The sequence below is a fragment of the Ambystoma mexicanum genome, chromosome 1p (assembly GCF_040938575.1).
Source record: "Ambystoma mexicanum isolate Mex_15411 chromosome 1p, UKY_AmexF1_1, whole genome shotgun sequence".
In the NCBI taxonomy this organism is placed as follows: Eukaryota; Metazoa; Chordata; class Amphibia; order Caudata; family Ambystomatidae; genus Ambystoma; species Ambystoma mexicanum.
The window spans coordinates 204,568,170-204,587,986 of NC_090921.1; the positions used below are offsets into that span (position 1 = coordinate 204,568,170).

General features: G+C 45.5%; 1 protein-coding gene across 1 annotated transcript in view; it reads left to right on the forward strand.

The window, feature by feature from the left end:
* LOC138469393 (vomeronasal type-2 receptor 26-like) overlaps positions 1 to 19,817 on the forward strand; it is an 81,780-nt gene that overhangs the window by 31,778 nt on the left and 30,185 nt on the right. Inside the window, exon 2 of the mRNA XM_069609028.1 lies at positions 2,131 to 2,358. Coding sequence (XP_069465129.1) covers positions 2,131 to 2,358 — 228 coding nt within the window. The remainder of the gene's footprint in view (positions 1 to 2,130; positions 2,359 to 19,817) is intronic.

Sequence of the window (19,817 nt, forward strand, 5' to 3'; positions counted from 1 at the left end):
CATTAACCCCATATTTTCTATCTGCAGACATCTTACTCTACACGTCAGGCATACAGTGCACAGAGGTCCAGCCCAAAGAGCCAACCGGGTGCTACACATCACCTTTGAAGATACGGTAGTCGCCCAGTCAAGACCGGCGCCTCTGTGAGAATCAGGTGAGCATTACAGTAGAAGCCCTGATTGTTATGTTGTTTAATAACTAATAAAATGATTCAGGTAGTTCTAGCTCAAAAAGGGTGGTCTGCTAACCAGATCCTCCCTTTAGCCAAACTCCATGCCAAATACATGATAACATGTGTGCCCTGCTGAATGAGTCTCGTGATCTGTGGCACCCGCTCTCCAGTGGCACAGAGCAGGCTGAAAGGTTGCAGGGCCCAATTTGACTGCGGATGGGACAGCAATGTCACTGCAACACAGGGGGTGTAGGGAAGATACGCACATCTGTTCTAAACCTACATAATTATCATGAACCGTTATCCAGGTGACAGTTTACTCTATAATCATACGCCATACATGAGCTAGGGTCTGGTGGCTGAAGGTTCACATCATTAGTAAAGCCACATCTGATTTATAGCATACCAGTTTCAATCCTGTGAGCTCAGAAATCCCTCGGAGTCTGTGTGGATTCCATGATCCTGCCTCTTTGCATTCCTGTGAATTAGACAAAAGGGTATCACTTGACTCTGTAGAAGGGAAAGTAACACCCTCTTGTCAGGCCTGGGATCTCCCAACGAGACAAAAAGGAGAGCAGGGCATCAAATAGCTAAGTGCTCTTCATACTCCGGAAGGTCTTCCCATTCTTTCGCATAGCATGTGAGGCCCAGGTGGTCGCAGCTTTGGTTTTGAGTGTACTGGACAATTACAATTCGCTCTATCTGGCACAGCCTTGCTATTTTATCAAGCGGCTAGAACTACTCCAGAATGCTGCGGCCAGATTTATTCTTCGCCCCCCTTTTCAGAGCCCATATGTCTCCATTGTTAAGGCCATGTGCATTTTACATCCGGCTTTTCATGGCCTCGGGGCAGAATATCTGCAAGCTAAATTCTTGCACTATGTGCCCACTCACTCTCTCCGATCCCAGGCAGCTCTTGTAGTGGTTCCCCGGTTCAGGCTATCTCGATCAGGGGAGCAAGCCTTCTCCGTGGCAGCCGCTAAAGCTTGGAATGACCTTCCCCTTGCTCTACTGGGGACTGCTGACTATCTTGTCTTGCACCGGGTACTGAAAACGACAATATTCTAGAATCTGACATATCATTAAAATCTCCTTTCATGCCACCAGTGCCATGATGCCTTTGGGGGTATTTGCGCTTAATAAGTTCTGTTAACATAACATAACAAAAGACTGCATCACACAAGGGGGCTGCTCAACACAGATCATTTAAAGTTGCAGGCTGAGAAGGGGTGTGTTAGGACAACCAGGAAACACAGATAAGTTGGGATAAGGGTTCCTCTATTTGTCTTTCGGCTGGCTTGCCTTTCTTTCCTGTCCCCTCCAATTCCTGCACTAAAAGGCAATCTAGGTATGCTTGATTTCCACAATCTCCTGTGGTCCTTCGTCTAAAATAAAATGGAGTGTCCAACTTCGTTTTTCATTCACTCTTGGACCGTCTAGGACATAAGGAAGAGTTAACTTGGACCTCTTTTAGAAGAGTTGATATTCCTGTCCATTGAGGTGAAGAAGGAGTGTTCCAATAGCAGAGGCAAACTTTGCTTCCTACCCACACCCAGGGCACATTGGGGGTGGATTTTGCTTAGAATCAGGACCTGTCTCTTTGCACCAAAGCTCCCTGAGCTGATAGGAAAAATCAGTGTCTGAAACAGTTCTGACACAGTTCCTTTTAGAAAAGCCAGAACTGCTGATTTTGCTAATGTTGTTGTGTTTCTATCGGTAGTGTAATGCAAGGAGTTGCCTGTAGGTGCTGACTCACTTCATAAAAGTAAGTGATGGAAAAACAAGATGGCATAGAGAAGTTAGCATTTTAAACATTGCAGGCTAGCTAGTGTGTACCCCATTGTGAGTGACTAAAATTGGTGTAATCAGTTCTTCATTTTCTGTAAAGTAATAATTGAAAGTAGCTTGCTATTGGCAAGGTGTGTTCCAAACTGTATTTGTCCATTTTTTTTTCTAGCTCCTATATTATCTGAAGAATGTTCGGTTTAGAAAGAATGGTGGTGGTGAAGTATTTTTCAATCAAAATGGTGAAGTTCCTGCTCAATACGACATTATCAATTTTCAAAAAAACGCAGAGGGCTCCCTCAAGCACGTGATAGTTGGCAAGTACGACTCCAGCGCCCCTGAAGGACAGACCCTTATCTTCAATGCCAGTAAGGTCTTATGGGCTTCGGGGATCACTCAGGTAAGGGTAACCTACAATGGGGTGCATTTACTCTAACGCTGATACGCTGCAGGCAGAACCTTGTTGGCTATACCACTACACTTTCTGTTCCCAATTCTGCACTTACCGGTTCCGATTTTACCCACCACTGCTCCCTGTGAACAAAATCCCACTGGCTTTACCTCGTTGTCCTCTCACTCCCCTCCCTCACTCTCCCCTCAGTCTGATAGGCTAGTTGTAGCAGCTTTTCCTCTCCCCCTTATTTGTTCAATTATATTGGCCTTGTAAAATCCCTATGTATTCACAGACCTACTCAATCTCGCTTTCTTGTTCCTTCCTACTCCAAACATGTCATCAAATTGTAAAACACCCAGACATGTGCACATTGCTCTGTGCTCTATGTGATGAGAATTGTTGAAATATGAGGAAATGTGAGCTCATTTGTTCTTTTGTTGTCACAATGTTTGCTGTAACCACTAGTATCTACATGAAACATGATTATGTAAACGGAAACGAAAGAATATTAAATTATTCTTGAGATGGGTGATAATAATGGCAAGGTTCCGACCCACACAGGTTTTGCAATGGGCTTAATTCAACCAGTGTGTTCAATCATTGAGTTCATACATCTCATGGGATTAATGTACAATTCATGAAGATCTCATGCATTTGTAATTCAAATTTTGCTCAGGAAATCTTCGTGAAACACCCTCACAATCGGAACACAGTAGAAGTGTGGGCTCTGAGGTTGTTTGGAAGATAGTGAATGAATGCATATTTTGATTTATAGCAGCATGTTTGGATAGTTGGGGGGTGGGGCATAGAGTCATTATTTACCATTGGTGATCTATCTCTAGTGGCCTGATTGAATTTATGATATTATGTTTTCTCCTGCAATGTTCTATTATGTAACAGTTTCGACACGTCATCGTTTTAAAGCGAGTTTCTTTGGTTAATGAATGACCAGTCATACGATCAAACAGCTGGTAAACCTGAAGAACTGAGTTCAGTCCTGGAGACCTCATCTGACTCTTTGTCTCCAGTGCTGCTAGTCAAGTTTGAGATACTGTGTCCAGATTTGGAAGCCTGGTTTGGAGTATTTTGAACAGTTCTAGAGGAGACAAATTATCGGGCATTAAACAGTAATAAAGTGCTCCATTAGGGTCTATGCATGCACACTTGCCCAATGCCATCCTGCACCACAATGGATCTCAAACGGTAGGCAACAGTCTGGTCATCATTGTTCGTGATGGCCAAGTCACTGGATTGCCCCACCACTCATTGGGCCTCATTTCAGTTTGGAGGTAGCCATGCCGTCATTACCGGCATGGCTACTTCCAAACTTGTGTCCAGGTCCCGAAAAAAGGGAATTACCGGGCCATTCTGACTTTTGCAGGACCGGTAATTCCCATTTTCGGGACCCGGACTCGTTACTACCCCATTCCCATTTGAGTCCCCATAGGGCTAAATGGGAATGGGGAGGATGCTAACAAAGGACCTGTTAATGACGGGTCCATTGTTAGCATCCTGGTCTGCTCGCGGGTGCCGGTATGCACATCTGGCAGGACCAGACATGCATACCGCCAACCGCAAGCAAACTCGTAATGTGGTGGCCCAGAATGAACCGTGCCGGTACCTTACTGGCACCATTCATACTGCGGCTGCCAGGGTCATAATAAGGCCCATTCTGGTAGGTTCTTACCTCGGCTCTGTCCCCATGGTTATTTAACAAGTAATTGAGCACACTATGCAAGTTCCTAGAATATGTTGCTGTATAATTCCAACTCTAAGCAGAGGTTCACCAAATTGTGATCTAGAAGGTCACATTAAAGCTGAATAAAATCTGAAACTGAATGATCAAGAGATACCTCCCTCTGGACAGGAGTGAGATAACATCCTATTCTGCCCAGAAGAAGTACAAGGGAAAGCTTAGACTTCCGCATACTGTGCCCTAATGTGAACCACAAAATGGCTCAGAGGTATTTCAGTCATACATAAAGGAAAAACAGGTAGACGTTAAATAGGATCCCTCCGTCGCCTTTATAATTGTAGCATGGATTGAGAGCAGGACTTCTTCTTCAGAGATGTGAGTCAGCAGAAGGAGTCAACAATTGTTCAGTAAATAATACATTAAAAGGAATGTCTAAGCAAGGTTCTTTTAATTCTATGTTGTTTACCCAAACACATATAACAACCAAAATTCTAAAAACTCACCTCTGTAAAGAAGAGCACATAGATAATACCGGGTAGGTCCATATATATAATACATATTGTACACTCTTGGAAGTATACGGCATGAAGGAAAATTGTAGGCACACATTAATAAAATGGTAAAACATAAATGGTGTAACAATTATCACATAGATATTCCAACACGGCCAGAAAGTACACAGAAAACACCTACCTGAGTCCTTTCCCTGCGATTTTATGGCGAAAATGAGGCAATACCTAGAAGTCCCTCCACTGGCCGGAACGAAAAAGTCCAGGCCAGGGGTGAGCCCTCCAGGGAAAACCCCCGTAGGGGAAAAAACCCTGTGCCGAGAAGAGCTGCTGGGGTTCGAGGCGTCCAGATAGCTTCTCCCCGGGGAGGTTCCAGATGATCAGGATGTTACTTCTCTATGTAGTAAACGATCTTCGTGCAATCAGTAAGGACTACTGGAACTGGATAATAATATAAGGGGACATTTAAGATTTACCCACAACACATCTATAATCTGAGAAATGGAGTTTAAGAAAGAAGAAATGGAGGCTTACCCAAAACTAGCCAGAGATAAGCATTGAGTGAGGAAAGGAGTGTCCCCCGATTTTAGACCCGGGAGGTTAGTAGGAACTAACAAGAAAACTGTGAACAAAACAGATAAATATGAACCTGGTAGAAGGGGGAGTTGAACTGACTCCCTAAAGATATTCGTGAGGATTCTTACCCTCGGATTAAGATGGTGAGTAAGGCTCAGCTCCGAACATGGGTCGGAGTAGATAAACACGTGAGAGGTGATGAAGCTTTTGCCCGCTCAGTGAGCGTTGGTGGTTAAAGGAGGCGTCTCCGCCCGGAAGTGCAGGCAGAGGGATTCGGAAGTGAGGAAGGGATTCTTCTGCCGAAAGCTAGGAAAACATATTGGGACGAAAGCCAGAACAAGGGTTAAGGTGCTTATCAGGACAGAGGAGCTAAGTATGGGGAAGAACAATAGTAAATAGTTAGTGTTCGAACTCACGAAGCGTCTCAGAACTCTGTGGAGAGTAGCAACGCACTGAACTGCCGTCGCCGTCTCGTGATAAGCGTTGCGTGCGTAGAGGGGCGTGGCCATGGAAAGGTTGGTCGCTGCTTGCAACACTAGACCGCTGCCTGCAGTACTGCAATTCGCCATGATACCGGAAGGAGCCCGGTAAGGTACAGCCAGATCGCTGTGTCGTGTCCTCATCTTGACAGTGTTTATTACAGTATGCCCCCTCCTAAAGGTACCGCCCCCTGGTTTGTTAGGATGTTTTGAATGAAACAGACGTACAAGTTTGGGGACATGAACTGCTTTTTCAGATTCCCAAGTTCGGTCTGAAGGGGAGTACCCTTTCCAATCCACCAGATACTGTAATTTTCCATGATGAAATCTGGAGTCACAAATTCCTGATACCTCATATTCCGAACCTGAATACCCTAATAAGGGGGGAGGACGTACCGATATATTAGGATGAAAAGTACTTCGGAGATCTGGCTTTAATTGGGAGACATGGAACACCGGATGAATTCTGGACCAGGTCCTTGGGAGTTTTAATTTGAAAGCGACTGGGCCCCTTGCTGCCTCAACACGAAATGGACCCAGAAATCTCGGTGAAAGCTTTGAAGGCCGAAGATGTCTGTGGAGAAAACGAGAGGACAACCAAACCCAGTCACCGGGTTGGATAACCGGAGATGGGGTCCGGAGGCGATCAGCGAACCTCTTCACTCTTTCTTGAGACTCCGATAGGGCTTTTGAGGCAGCGAGATGTCCGTCATGAATCTGTCCCATCAGCTGTTCAACATCAGGAAACTTGACGTCGGAGTGTTTGGTTTTGGGAAATGCGGTTGGATGGAATCCATATGAACAAAAAAATGGTGAAGTCTTAAGTGAGGAATGATAAGAATTATTATATGCAAATTCTGCTAGAGGTAATAACTCTGACCAATTATCGTGAGCAGCTGAGATATAGTTTCTTAAATAACCTTCCAAGGTCTGGTTGAGCCTTTCTGTCTGGCCGTTGGTTTGGGGATGATACCCCGAACTTAAAGCTCGTGTAATACCTAAAATTTTGCAAATCTGCTTCCAATATTTAGATGTGTATTGTGACCCTCGATCAGAGATGATGACTTCCGGTAATCCATGCCTGGAAAAGATTTTGTCAATAAACTTCCGGGCCATTTGAGCTGCGGACGGAAGTCCCTTAAGTGGCTCGAAGTGTGCCAATTTAGTAAAGGAATCAATGGTTACCATAATGGCCGAATGACCTCCTGAGGGAGGTAGATCGACCACAAAGTCAGTGGAGATGATTTGCCATGGTCTTGTGGGTAATGGCATTTTTACTAAAGTCCCTGCCGGATGTTGACGGGGACTCTTAGTCTGAAGACACGTAGGACAAGAATCGACATACTGTTGAACATCCCTTCTTATCGTTGGCCAACAGATATAACGGGAGATCAATTCTCGGGTGGTAATCCGTCCTCGGTGACCCGAAGTCTTGGAATCATGACACCACTTCAATACTTCCTTCCGTAGTATCTTGGTTGGTACGTACACCTGAAGACCATGGAAATAACAACCCTCCTTTTTGGTCAGCGTCTTCTGGTGGGCTAGGGAAAGTTTCTTCAATATTGCCGGCCCAGATTGTTCTTCCAGACGTGATACAAAATCGAAGGGTTTGTTTACCTTCAACATGGAGCAAGAGAAAATGGGTTCTGAACGGAAGAGGCTCGAGGGAGTAGGGTCCTTTCTAGACAAGGCATCCGCTTGCAAATTATACTTCCCAGGAATAAACGAGAAGGAGATCCGGAAAGGGGAGAAAAAGTGAGCCCATCGAGCCTGTCTGCTGTTGCATGTTTGAGCATATTGTAAAATACGCAGGTTGTGATGGTCTGTTCTAACTTCCACTGGAATGACGGCCCCTAATAATAGATGTCTCCATTCTTCGAACGCTCTTTTGATAGCCAACAGTTCCTTTTCCAAGACAGTATAATTCCATTCGGAAGGGGATAATGTTTTCGATAAATATGCGATGGGTCGTTCTTGGCCTTGATCGTCTTGTTGTAGCAAGACGGCTCCTAGAGCATGTTGGGAGGCATCAGTCTCGATGATGAAACCCTGCTTTTGATTCGGAGTCTTCAGAATAGGAGCGGTGGTAAACCGATTCTTCAATTCCTCAAAAGAATCTTGAATAGATTTGGTCCAGACAAATTGAACCCCCTTCTTTAATAAATTAGTCATGGGTTGTGTAAGAGAGGAGAAATTAGGAATAAATCATCTGTAGAAATTAGAAAATCCCACAAATCTCTGGATATCCTTACAGTTTGTGGGTACTGGCCAATCCTTAACAGCTGAAACCTTCTCTGGGTCCATTGAAATACCTTGAGCCGACAAAATGTACCCCAGATAAGTCACCTGTGATTGATGGAACATGCATTTCTCTATTTTGCAGTGTAAATGGTTTCGGTGCAGTCTGCTAAGGACTTCCTGGACCTGAGATTTGTGTTCTGAAAGATTATCCGAGAAAACCAAAATATCGTCAAGATAGACGATAACAGAATGAAGTAGAAGGTCGGAGAAGAGATGGTCCATGAACCTCTGAAAGACTGCTGGAGCATTCGAAAGACCAAAGGGCATCACCTGATATTGATAGTGACCAAATGGAGTCCTGAAAGCGGTCTTCCATTCGTCCCCTTGTCTAATTCTTATTAAATGATAAGCCCCTTTTAAATCAAGTTTGGTGTATATCCTGGCTCCTTGGACTGCTTCTAATATATCAGGAATCAGGGGCATAGGGTATTTGTCCGGAATGGTGATCTTGTTAAGGCCCCGGTAGTCAATACAGGGTCTGAGCTCTGAACTGTTTCTTTTTGGGATAAAGAATAATGATGCCGCCGCCGGGGATGTAGACTCAGTAATTAACCCGTTCTTTAAATGAGTGTGTAGGTATTCTCGTAGTGCTTCTTTCTCGGTGTTAGAGAGAATATACATTCTTCCAAACGGGAGAGGTTGTGCTGGAACCAACTCAATGGCACAATCATCGCGACGATGAGGGGGTAATTGCATATATTCTGAGGTAGAAAAGACGTCAGCATAATTTTGGTAGTCCTTTGGTAAACCTGAAATGTAGCTGACAATCTTGGTCCTTGGACTCTCTAGAACTGGCAATTTAGGAGCTTCTTTGTTCTTCCCTGGATCTCCAATACAGTGTCTCACACAAAATTCGGACCCTAAGAAAAGGGATCCAGCCGTCCAGTTAATAAAAGGGTTATGTTTTCTTAACCAAGGCAACCCTAATATGATGGGATAGTGGGCGGCACGGATTATATCCAAAGTTATGATTTCATGATGAGAGGATATTGACATGGACAAAGGATTCGTCTGGCTCATAATCGGGCCGGAAATTAATGGACTTCCGTCCACACTTTCGACAGGAATAGCCTCGGGTTTAGCCGAACGAGGTATGTTTCTTTGTCTGGCCCATTGGTCGTCGATAAAATTGCCAGCGGCACCACTGTCCACCAATGCTGAGATCTCGGGAAGGAAATTTTCACCGATTCTTAAAGTTACTCTTAGAACCAACATATAAGTCAGAGAAGAATCGGGACAAAGTGAACATTGCAAATTATGTGAGGAACCTAAAACCAGAGAGGGTTCCCGAACCGTGGTTCCTCCTACGGCCGGGCGCTGGCGTTTCCCGACTTTCTAGGGGGAGCGATGGGACAATCTTGAACCACATGAGTATGTGCTCCACAATACATGCATAGGTTATTGGTTCTTCTCCGGGTACGCTCCTCTATAGACAAAGGACCTCGAGGGGTAGCGGTTCCTAATTGCATAGGTTCATCGGAACTCGATTTGTTTGTGACCGATGAGGGCTGAGAAGGAAGCGGGCGCATGACTTTGCCTCTTCGTCTTTCATTGTTCCGTTCTCGGATTCTATAATCCAACTGCATAACCAATGCCACTAATTCTGCCAAGGATGATGGGCGAGGTACTCTGGACACTTCATCTTTTAGCTCCTCTGACAGACCTCTACGAAAAATTGTCACCTGAGCATCGTCTGACCAGGTTGTCTCGCTAGCCATCTGCTTAAACCGGGTGACATAGTTTAGTATGTCTTGGTTCCCTTGTTTAATGTCTAGCAAATGTTCCTGAGAGGCCACCCTAATTTCCTGCCTAGCGAACATGGTTCGAATGCTGTTACGGAATGCCGTATAGGAGTCAAGAATTTGATTATTGGACGTTACCAATGGGGTGGCCCAAGCTAGGGCTGGTCCTGACATTTGAGAAATCATATAACCAACTCTGTCCCTATCATTCTGAAAATAGGCATGTTTGAAAGCGAACTGTACAGTACAGGCATCAAGAAACTCTTTTACCCGATGAGGATTTCCATCAAACATTCCACCTGGTAGAGCCCCGGGAGGAACCTCTGAACACTGAGGGATCCTCCCACTTGTAGCCTGCTGAGCTGCCTGCTGTTGTGCAACCTGTTGCTGGGCAGCTTGTTGGGCTGCCTGCTGCTGATTCTGTAACAGCGCAGCGTTTTCCTGTTTAAGGGTCTGAACTTCGGAAGTTAAAGCCTGTACTGCAGCTATAAGCTGCTGGATTTGCTGATCCATCTTTCTCTAGGTGTTCCCTGAATACGCCCAAGCCGTGTCGAAATAATTCTCTTCGTCAAGGCGTTGCTAACTGTAACAATTATCACATAGATATTCCAACACGGCCAGAAAGTACACAGAAAACACCTACCTGAGTCCTTTCCCTGCGATTTTATGGCGAAAATGAGGCAATACCTAGAAGTCCCTCCACTGGCCGGAACAAAAAAGTCCAGGCCAGGGGTGAGCCCTCCAGGGAAAACCCCCGTAGGGGAAAAAACCCTGTGCCGAGAAGAGCTGCTGGGGTTCGAGGCGTCCAGATAGCTTCTCCCCGGGGAGGTTCCAGATGATCAGGATGTTACTTCTCTATGTAGTAAACGATCTTCGTGCAATCAGTAAGGACTACTGGAACTGGATAATAATATAAGGGGACATTTAAGATTTACCCACAACACATTTATAATCTGAGAAATGGAGTTTAAGAAAGAAGAAATGGAGGCTTACCCAAAACTAGCCAGAGATAAGCATTGAGTGAGGAAAGGAGTGTCCCCCGATTTTAGACCCGGGAGGTTAGTAGGAACTAACAAGAAAACTGTGAACAAAACAGATAAATATGAACCTGGTAGAAGGGGGAGTTGAACTGACTCCCTAAAGATATTCGTGAGGATTCTTACCCTCGGAATAAGATGGTGAGTAAGGCTCAGCTCCGAACATGGGTCGGAGTAGATAAACACGTGAGAGGTGATGAAGCTTTTGCCCGCTCAGTGAGCGTTGGTGGTTAAAGGAGGCGTCTCCGCCCGGAAGTGCAGGCAGAGGGATTCGGAAGTGAGGAAGGGATTCTTCTGCCGAAAGCTAGGAAAACATATTGGGACGAAAGCCAGAACAAGGGTTAAGGTGCTTATCAGGACAGAGGAGCTAAGTATGGGGAAGAACAATAGTAAATAGTTAGTGTTCGAACTCACAAAGCGTCTCAGAACTCTGTGGAGAGTAGCAACGCACTGAACTGCCGTCGCCGTCTCGTGATAAGCGTTGCGTGCATAGAGGGGCGTGGCCATGGAAAGGTTGGTCGCTGCTTGCAACACTAGACCGCTGCCTGCAGTACTGCAATTCGCCATGATACCGGAAGGAGCCCGGTAAGGTACAGCCAGATCGCTGTGTCGTGTCCTCATCTTGACAGTGTTATTACAAATGGTTACTTTCAAGCTATTATTAATATGACATGATATAAGTCATTTATAACACGCCTGTACACAAGTGTTTCTATTCACAACAAGACAAAGAAGGGAAGACAGAAGGAGGACAAAACAACAATCTTACTGGGCCTTGTGTTATACAGATCGCGCAGGTGCGGGGGTCACAGGGAATTGCCAAGGGGGGTGTGGTGGAGAGGAGAGGGGAAAGTGCAAAGGAACTGTTAAGTGCTGCCAGGGAGGTGGCTCATATGTGCAGAGAGTCAGGGGACTTAAGGTTTGTTTGCAGATACAATCCCTAAGTGGTTGAGTGGCCCAGAGGCAGTGCAAGGGCAACTGGTCGTGCAGGAGCCTGGTCCCGTAAGTTCAGTGGTTGGCCAGGTAGCTATTATGCGCAGCAGACAGGAACATCAGCAAGGGAGAGAGAAAGCAGAAGCTATAAGGAAGGTCTTGAGTTGCTTACGGAACCTTAGGTGGTCCTGCTCAAGGTTGAGAATGGCAGGGAGGCTGTTCCAGAGCGAGGCACCAGCAGAGGACAGAGATCTACCCCCCACTCTCTGCCTGGAGAAGCGTCTGACCCTCAGAGACTTGGAGGTGGATGAGCGGAAGGCTCGAGAAGAAGATGCTTAGGAAGAGAAAGTTGGATGTAGTGTGGTCCCTGGCCCAAGAAAGCCTTGTGGACGATGCAGAGGGTCTTGAACTTGATCCTTGCAGCCACAGGGAGCCAGTGGAGAGATTTCAGGGCTGGAGAGGTACGATCCCTGGGCTTGAGGCCAAGGACAAGTCTTGCAGTCCTGTTCTGGATTAGTTGTAAAGGGCGAAGAGTAGAGGCAGACAGATTTAGAAAGAGGTTGTTGCAGTATTCCAGCCTAGAGAGGACCAGGGCTCTGGAGACAGTGGGGGAAAGTGAGAAAAGGAAGAATACCTTTGAGATGGTGCTGCAAATAGTGCGACTTCTTAGTGACATCAGAGATGTGAGGAGAGAAGGAGAGGGTGTAGTCAAAGATGACACCAAGGTTCTTAGCCTCACAGGGAGGTGCAGGTAGAGGGCCCAGGGTGGGCGGCCAGAGTGGGATAGAAAAGTCAGGAGCAGGTGTCTTAATGAGGAAGATCTCAGTCTTACTGGCATTAAGGCAGAGATTGTCGGAGGCACACCATTCCTGAATTGAGGCCAGACAGCCAGGTATGAGAAAAGGAGCAGAAGAGGCTGAGAGGAGCCTGAAGGAGAGCTGGGTGTCATCTATACACTGAAAGGTAGAACAGAAGGTACAGATACAGTGGGCCAGAGGTGCCAGGTAGTGGTTAAAGAGCAAGGGAGAAAGGTTAGACCCCTGGGGGACACACATGTACAGGGAGAGATAGAAGAGAGGAAAGACCCAAGTTGGAACGGGGGAGAGTTCATCTGAGAGAAAATAGGTCAACCAGGCTAGGGCCTGACCAGAGATACCCAGACAATTGAGTAGGATGGTGTAGTTGACTGTGTCGAAAGCAGGGGATCGATCAAGGAGAATGAGGACATAATGAAAGTTTGATTCTAGATCAGAGAGCAAGTCTTCACAGGTGTTCAGGAGAGTGGTTTCCTTGCTTCTGGCTGCTCTGAAGCCAGACTGGTGGTCATGGAGACAACCAACAGATTCAGTATGGAGATTAAGCTGGGAGATGGACAGCTTTTTAAGGAGTATTCCCAGGAAAGGAGTGATGGAGTGATGGGGATTTTTGCCAGAGAGGAAGGATTGGCAGAGGGCGTCTTAAGGAGGGGGGTTCACTAGGTATTGCTTAAGGGGGAGGTTCCAGTGGCAAAAGAGTGATTGTAGAAATCGGCCAAGGCTGGAGCAAAAGTGTTGAGGGTTCTGGAGGAGCAGGGGAGCACCTGCTTTGATGAGATTTTCATTAATCAGACTTGTCTAGAAACATTGTCGAGAGTGAACAAGGAGAAGGAGGAGAAAGGAAAAGGAGGTACGGCCGGTGAGGGAGAGGAAGAGGAGGTAGAGTAAGAGGAGAGAGTGGACAGGATGGCCTGAGTTTTAGTGGTGAAATGTGATGCCAGAGCTGTGCAAAGGGCCTGGGATATAACAGGAGAGGTGGAGACTGCAGCAGGATTGGCCAGCTCCTTGCAGATTTTGAAAAGTGTGGCCGAGTTTTTAGAGGCCGCCGAGACGCAGGCTTGGATGTTGGCTCTCTTCTTAGAAAGGAGAGATAATCTGTACTGTCATTAGAGCAGGTGTTAGGCCAGTTTGTCAGAGGGTCAGCCCGATGCCCTCTACTTCCTCTCAGCCACCCTACACTTGCGCTTAATGGTGATGAGGTCAGAATCGTACCAAGAGTTGCACTTGGATGCAGGCTTCAAAGGCATCCTCATGACAGGGGCAACGACATCCAGAGTGTTCAAAATTGAGAGATGAAGGTTAGAAAGGGCTGTGTCAGAGAATGAGTCAGCCCATGGTGAATGAGGAGGAGAGAAAGTAGCGGCAAAAGCCTCCACTGACACACGCTTCATGGGCTGGATGACTGAGAAGGTGGGTGGCAGTGCTTACCCTTAGGGACAGAGAGGAACAGTTGTAAGGAGAGAAGAAAGTGTTTAGTCCAAGAGAAGGAGTGGTAAGAGGGTTGGCGAGAGGGAGGTCTGACATCCAGTATGTACCCTACAGAGTGAGTCGGGCCAGAGGGAACTATAGAGAGAGAGAGAGAGAGAGAGTTGTAGAGGTTGTGAAAGAGCCGTGAGCAGGGGCTAGAAGCATTCAAGTTGAGGTCGCCGAGGAGAAATTGAGAGGTAGCAGCATGGAGGTAGGAGGAGAGGCCAGCCCACTCGGAGGGGAAGAGGGTGACCTGGCCAGGTGGCCTGTGAGAGAGAGGCCAGGAGAGATAGAGAGCCTGCAGACCAGGCATTCAAAGGAGGAGTAGGCCTGCGTAGAAGTGACAGAAGCAGGGATCCACTCTGGGAAGATCAGGGCTACTCCCCCTCCAGGATGGTTGGTTCTGGGTTCAGAGAGGATCTTCTAGCCATCAGGGTGGGGAGTGTCAAAACTTGTGACAGAACTGGCTGTGATCCAAGTCTCCATGGCACAGAGTTCATCCAAATTAAGCTCTTTGAAGAGACGGAAGATGTCCGAGGTGTGTTAGACAGTGGAGCCAGAGTTAAGAGTAGCGACGTCCAGGAGATTTCCATTTTTGCAAGACTTCTGTGGAGGAGTACAGACATGAGACATGCCCTGCAGAAGTGTTACAGGTGCCCAAGAATGGGCAGAGGAGGACAGAGAAGATGGCTGGGTAGTCAGAGAGGAAGAAGAGGGTGCTGGAACAACTGGTCAGAGTACCTTGGAATGCCTTGGAAAGGTGCAATTGGCTATATAATTTACTGGCTTAGCCTATTTGAGTTGATTTACATCATTAAGCTTGATCACATTAAGGTACTGCAGGTGGTGGATGACGTTGGCATTGCGTGAATTTGTTGACAAGCAACTTGAAAGTAGATGAAGCAGGTATATTCAGCTAAAATGTGTGAATTTGCCGAATCAGCTGGATACAGTTCGATCAGCAAGAGAATGGCTTTGAACTTGAAGTCTTAGCTGGCACTGTGGTTGGGCTCAATGAGGCGAAGTATGGTCTCAATGTGTGTACCCCTTAAGTGCTAAGGAAGTGTATGTCCTTCCTGAATTCCAATAAGGAATCATTGTAGGCTCTGTCCACTCTCGCAGTTTTATTAAAAACACATCTTTTAGTGTCAATATACTTTTATTCCTAATGTTCCCATGAATAGCATTTGTAGACTATGTATCTCTATGTACCAAATATTTAAAAACAAAACTACTAGCCTCTCAATACAATTATTAAGTGACCAAAATGAAACCTGCAGGATTTTCCACAACAAATGCTGTCATGACCATGAATACATTATTTACTGACTAATAACCCTTTTGGAGGTCACTTTTTATTGTTTGATTTATAAAATGAATACCTTTTTATTAACCAGGACTTTTTAGATGATTAACAGTTGCTTGTGTTGCTAAGTGCAATGAATTGGATCCCGGGTCTGCCCAGATTACCATGCATTGCTTACACTTCAGAAAATTATGAGGAGATCACTGCGTTTTCGTAGATATATTCCCTGCCACTTTCCTTTCATCACAGCTGTGCTCTTTGGCTCGACACCAGAAGTCTTAGTACTGTGGCAGGCACATACCAGATTCCAGTAAAACATTATACCATAAACTGAGCAGGCCACACAATAGATAAACCACCAGAGATGCTTATAGCCTTACTATTTTAGGTGAAACTGTTTACCTTTGTAGCAACAAGAGAAACACATTTCAGACTTTCGCATTGGTGATATGTACGAACAAGCAACACATAATTTCATCAGTGCATGGTGTTGGAGAGAAGGAAAAACAAAACATGCAATTCCACAATGACACATTTCTTTCAGGTTCTGGAACAACCCAAACTGACATGTATTGATATTGAGTGTAACACAGCCTTAGCTGTGCCCAACCCTGCTTGTTATTGAGTTAGGAAAGAGATTGGAAGATACCTTATCTGCACTTTGACTATGAAGGCAAATTCCCCCAAAAAACAGCTTCAATCCCCATTTACTCCTTGTCCTTTAGCTTAGGTCAGGTTAGTATAAGATTAGATATAATGAACTCTCTGAATCACATACCATCCCCAATAACCAATTTTGATTCAGGCAACGACCTACATCATTGGGTACTTTAGAAATAAAGGGAGTTATGCCTTTTGGGTCAGTTCGACCTGGCCACATTATCCCTGAAAGAGATTCCAGTTAATATTGTCCCTAATAATACTCACTCTACTTCACTTGAGACTTTGGTGAATCCAGCACTTCAGACCTGTCTGAAGTCTGAGCTCCAATTGGCAGCTGCCCCACCTGCCACCAGATGGAATCTTAGTCACTGTCTCTGCACAACCACAACACAGTATCATGCTTCCTCACTGTCAGCTGCCAACAGAAATAATCTGAAAGACGGCTCCCTGCAGCTTTCAAGGCCTTTGATGTATGTATTATTTATTTATTTATACATTTTTATAGCGCATAGACCTGAAGCTACCATGCCACTTGACAGGAATTGTGAGAGTTATTAGTCAAAGACAGTAAATAGCAATGAATGCATGAATAAAGTAAGTAAACAGCAAAGTCCATAAGGTGTGAGACCATGCCAAGGGTCACAAACATAGGGTTGTATCTTGGAAACACACTCTAGTGAAGTCCTGCCTCATGGTATGGGGGCTACTTCAGGTATGTAAGTAAACATGCATAACAGAATAGGTATAAGCACACATTCTGGCAAAGCCACGCATCATGGTATGGGGGCTACTTCAGGTATGTAAGCAAACATGAATGACAAAATAGGTATTAGCACACATTCTGGCAAAGCCACGCCTCATGATACATGGTGCTACTACAGGAATGTAAGCAAACATGAATGACAAAAGAGTGTGAGTGTACATTTTGGCAAAGTCACACCTCAAATTACGGGGTCTACTATACGTAGAAATGTGCTCGGAGCAGAACAAGACATCCCAGCTTTCCCACTCGAGGCTTGCAAATGCTTTCTGGTAAGCCCCAGATCACTTTCAAAATTCTGAAACTAAAATCAAAGTCCTTGCAAGAAATCAGAGTCTGTTAAATCTCAGCCCAGTTTTCAAGTTTCAGCAAGCCAAAGATCAGCCACAAATCCAGCCAGAAAGAGCCCCAAACATTTGGAAAAACTCAGATCCACAAGCCATGTATTATATTGTATTGTATTGTATTGTATTGTATTTGGTTATTCATATAGCACTCTTTTCCCACTTGTGTGACCATAATGCGCTTTGCAAAACCCCATGCCTAAAGCCCCTCCTTCCAGCTGACATCCCATTATAAAGCCTTCTCCAGAACCTTGCCTTTCTCCTATATCACATATAGATTCTGAACATTTGTACCCACCTATCTGATGATATCGTTTATCACCTCCTTCAAACTCCAGCCCCTTTCCTGTGTCATTTCTAACTTCAACACGTGACAGAGCCTTCACAAATCTACCAGCCCTTCTTGCACCCATCTTGTGTAATTTTCCAAGCGACCTTTGGGCAGCATTCGCTACATCACCCCATAAAGTAACATATTCCTACCTTCCTCTTTTCTGCTCGGAGCAATAGGCATTTATCATGAATGCCCCTTTTTTGCAATCTCACAGCACCAGCTTTGAATCTCACCTGCAAATGCAGTTTTCACTCTACGCTTTATTTTCTGAAACCGACACCCACAAACAGCGTATTTGTTCATATACCTGACACAATGTTAGTATGCCAAGGCTTGCAGCCCACAAATCTAACCCCTACATCAGCTGTTTGGTTGAAATCACCCCCATTTCAGTTCCTAATGCTACAGCCACTGCCATTGTTTATTTATTTACTTATTTGGATTTGTAAAGCGCACTAGCAGCCCAAGGGCATCGAGGCTCTGTTGCATGAAATTTACTTAGTTACATGATATTGAGTTAGTTACATAGGCATACTTGGCTCTTTGTTACAGTGAGCATGTTACAGTTACAGTGAAAGGTACAAAAATAGTCAGACTGGAGAATGCAGTATTCATAGGAACAGTGGTGAAGAAGGTAATTAGTTAGATAAACAACATGGTTTTAATTAATTTCCTGAAGGCTAAGTGTGACTCAACATTTCTAACCTGGGAGGATAAGGAGTTCCAGTGCGTCGCTGCCAAAACTGGGCTACTAGATCCTCCTGCCCGCACTTTTAGGGATTTAGGAACAGATATCCTATTAGTATAGGACATTCTTGTGGGTCTGGTAGGAACCTATCTGCAGTTTGGTAAGGTTTTTAGTGGACGTCCCCAAAAAGAGGGCATTGCAATAGTCCAGCCTAGATCCAATTATTGCTCTTGCGATGGTGAGACAGTTCTGTTCTGATAGAAAGGGTCTAGCTGCGTTCATCAATTTAGAGTGCTAGGCTGAGGTTGATGCAATGGCATTGACCTGCCTGTTCATAGAGAGGTCAGAGTCCAGGTAGACCCCCCAGTGTCTTTACAACTTGCGATACAGGGATTGGCAAGTTGTCAATTGTAAAAGAACTGTATTGTTTGTCCAGTTTCTTGAGGGTGGCAGGAGATCCAATTAGCAGAAGCTCGGTTTTGACACTGTTAAGGCATAACCAGTTTTCTGCCATCCAGGTTTGGATGGTGGAATATATGGACTTGACGGTAGCCATATCGGCTTCATAGTCACCGGTAAGAGGGATGAAGACCTGTCTATCATCAGCATAATTAGTGTATGTGATGCCCAAAGCGTCCAGGATGTGGAACAAAGGCTTGGTAAACAGGCTGTACAGGGTGGGTGAGATGCAGGCGCCCTGTGGGACTCCTCATTTTATGAAGCTTGGGTGGGAACAGGCTGAGTCAGAGAAGACTTTCATAACTCTTGTCTGGAGAAACAAGGTGATCCAAGCAATGGCCGTAGGGGAGAAATTGGCAGCGGAGGAGAGATTGTGACATAGTGTATTATGATCCTCCAAATCGAACGCTGCAGACAAATCAAGGAGCAAAAGGGGGGCAGGTTTTCCTGCATCTCTGAAATCGTCCATTTGATTTTGTAAATCTAGGAGTGCAGTTTCGGTAGCGTGCCCCAGGCAGAATCCTGACTGCCGGAGGCCGGGCAAGTTGTTAGTCCCAAGGAATGGGACTGCTGTAATGGGTCTGTAGTTCCCTGGGACCGTTGGGTCAAGTGTTGGCTTTCTGAGGAGAGAACGTACCCGTGCTTCCTTGAGGCCAGTATGGACTTGGCCTGACTGGAAGGAGGCATTAATGAATGCTGTGAGGAATGGGGCAAGGGGAAGGGCGCAATCTTTAATCAGTTGAGCCGGGCATGCATTCCCTTTACAGAAGGATGGTTTGATTGATTTTAGGAGGGAGATAACTTCTTGTTCGCTCGTGTCCTTGAACACGAAGGGGGGGAATTACCAGCAGTGCTATTTTGTGATTGAGATATTTGGTGGCTAAGGGCCTGTTGATTGGCTAAGATTTTATTCTGGAGCGTGTTGAGTTTGTCCCACATAGCAGTTTGGATAGTGTTACACCAGTCTTCATCTTTGTGGAGTGATGGCGGGGGGTGGTAGGGGTTTCCAACTCCCTGAAGATGGCAAACATTTCCTTCGTTCCTGAATTAGCATTTGCTATCCATGAGTTGAATGAGGAGGCTTTTGCTTTGATACTGGCAGTTTTATATTCTTTGGAGATAGTCTTAAAAACTAACTTAGGTGAGTCATTTGGGTTTGTTTTCCAATGGGAGTGTGCTGTCCTTTTCTTGGCCTGCAGCTCAAGCAGTTCTTGGGAAAACCAGGAGTTAGAATGCTTGGAACGCTTGGCTTTTCTCAAGGTGAGTGGGGCAATGGCATCACTGCATAAGTGATGACGGTTTTGAACGCATTGGCAAGAATTTCTTGGTCACTGGAGAAGGGAGCCTGAAGGG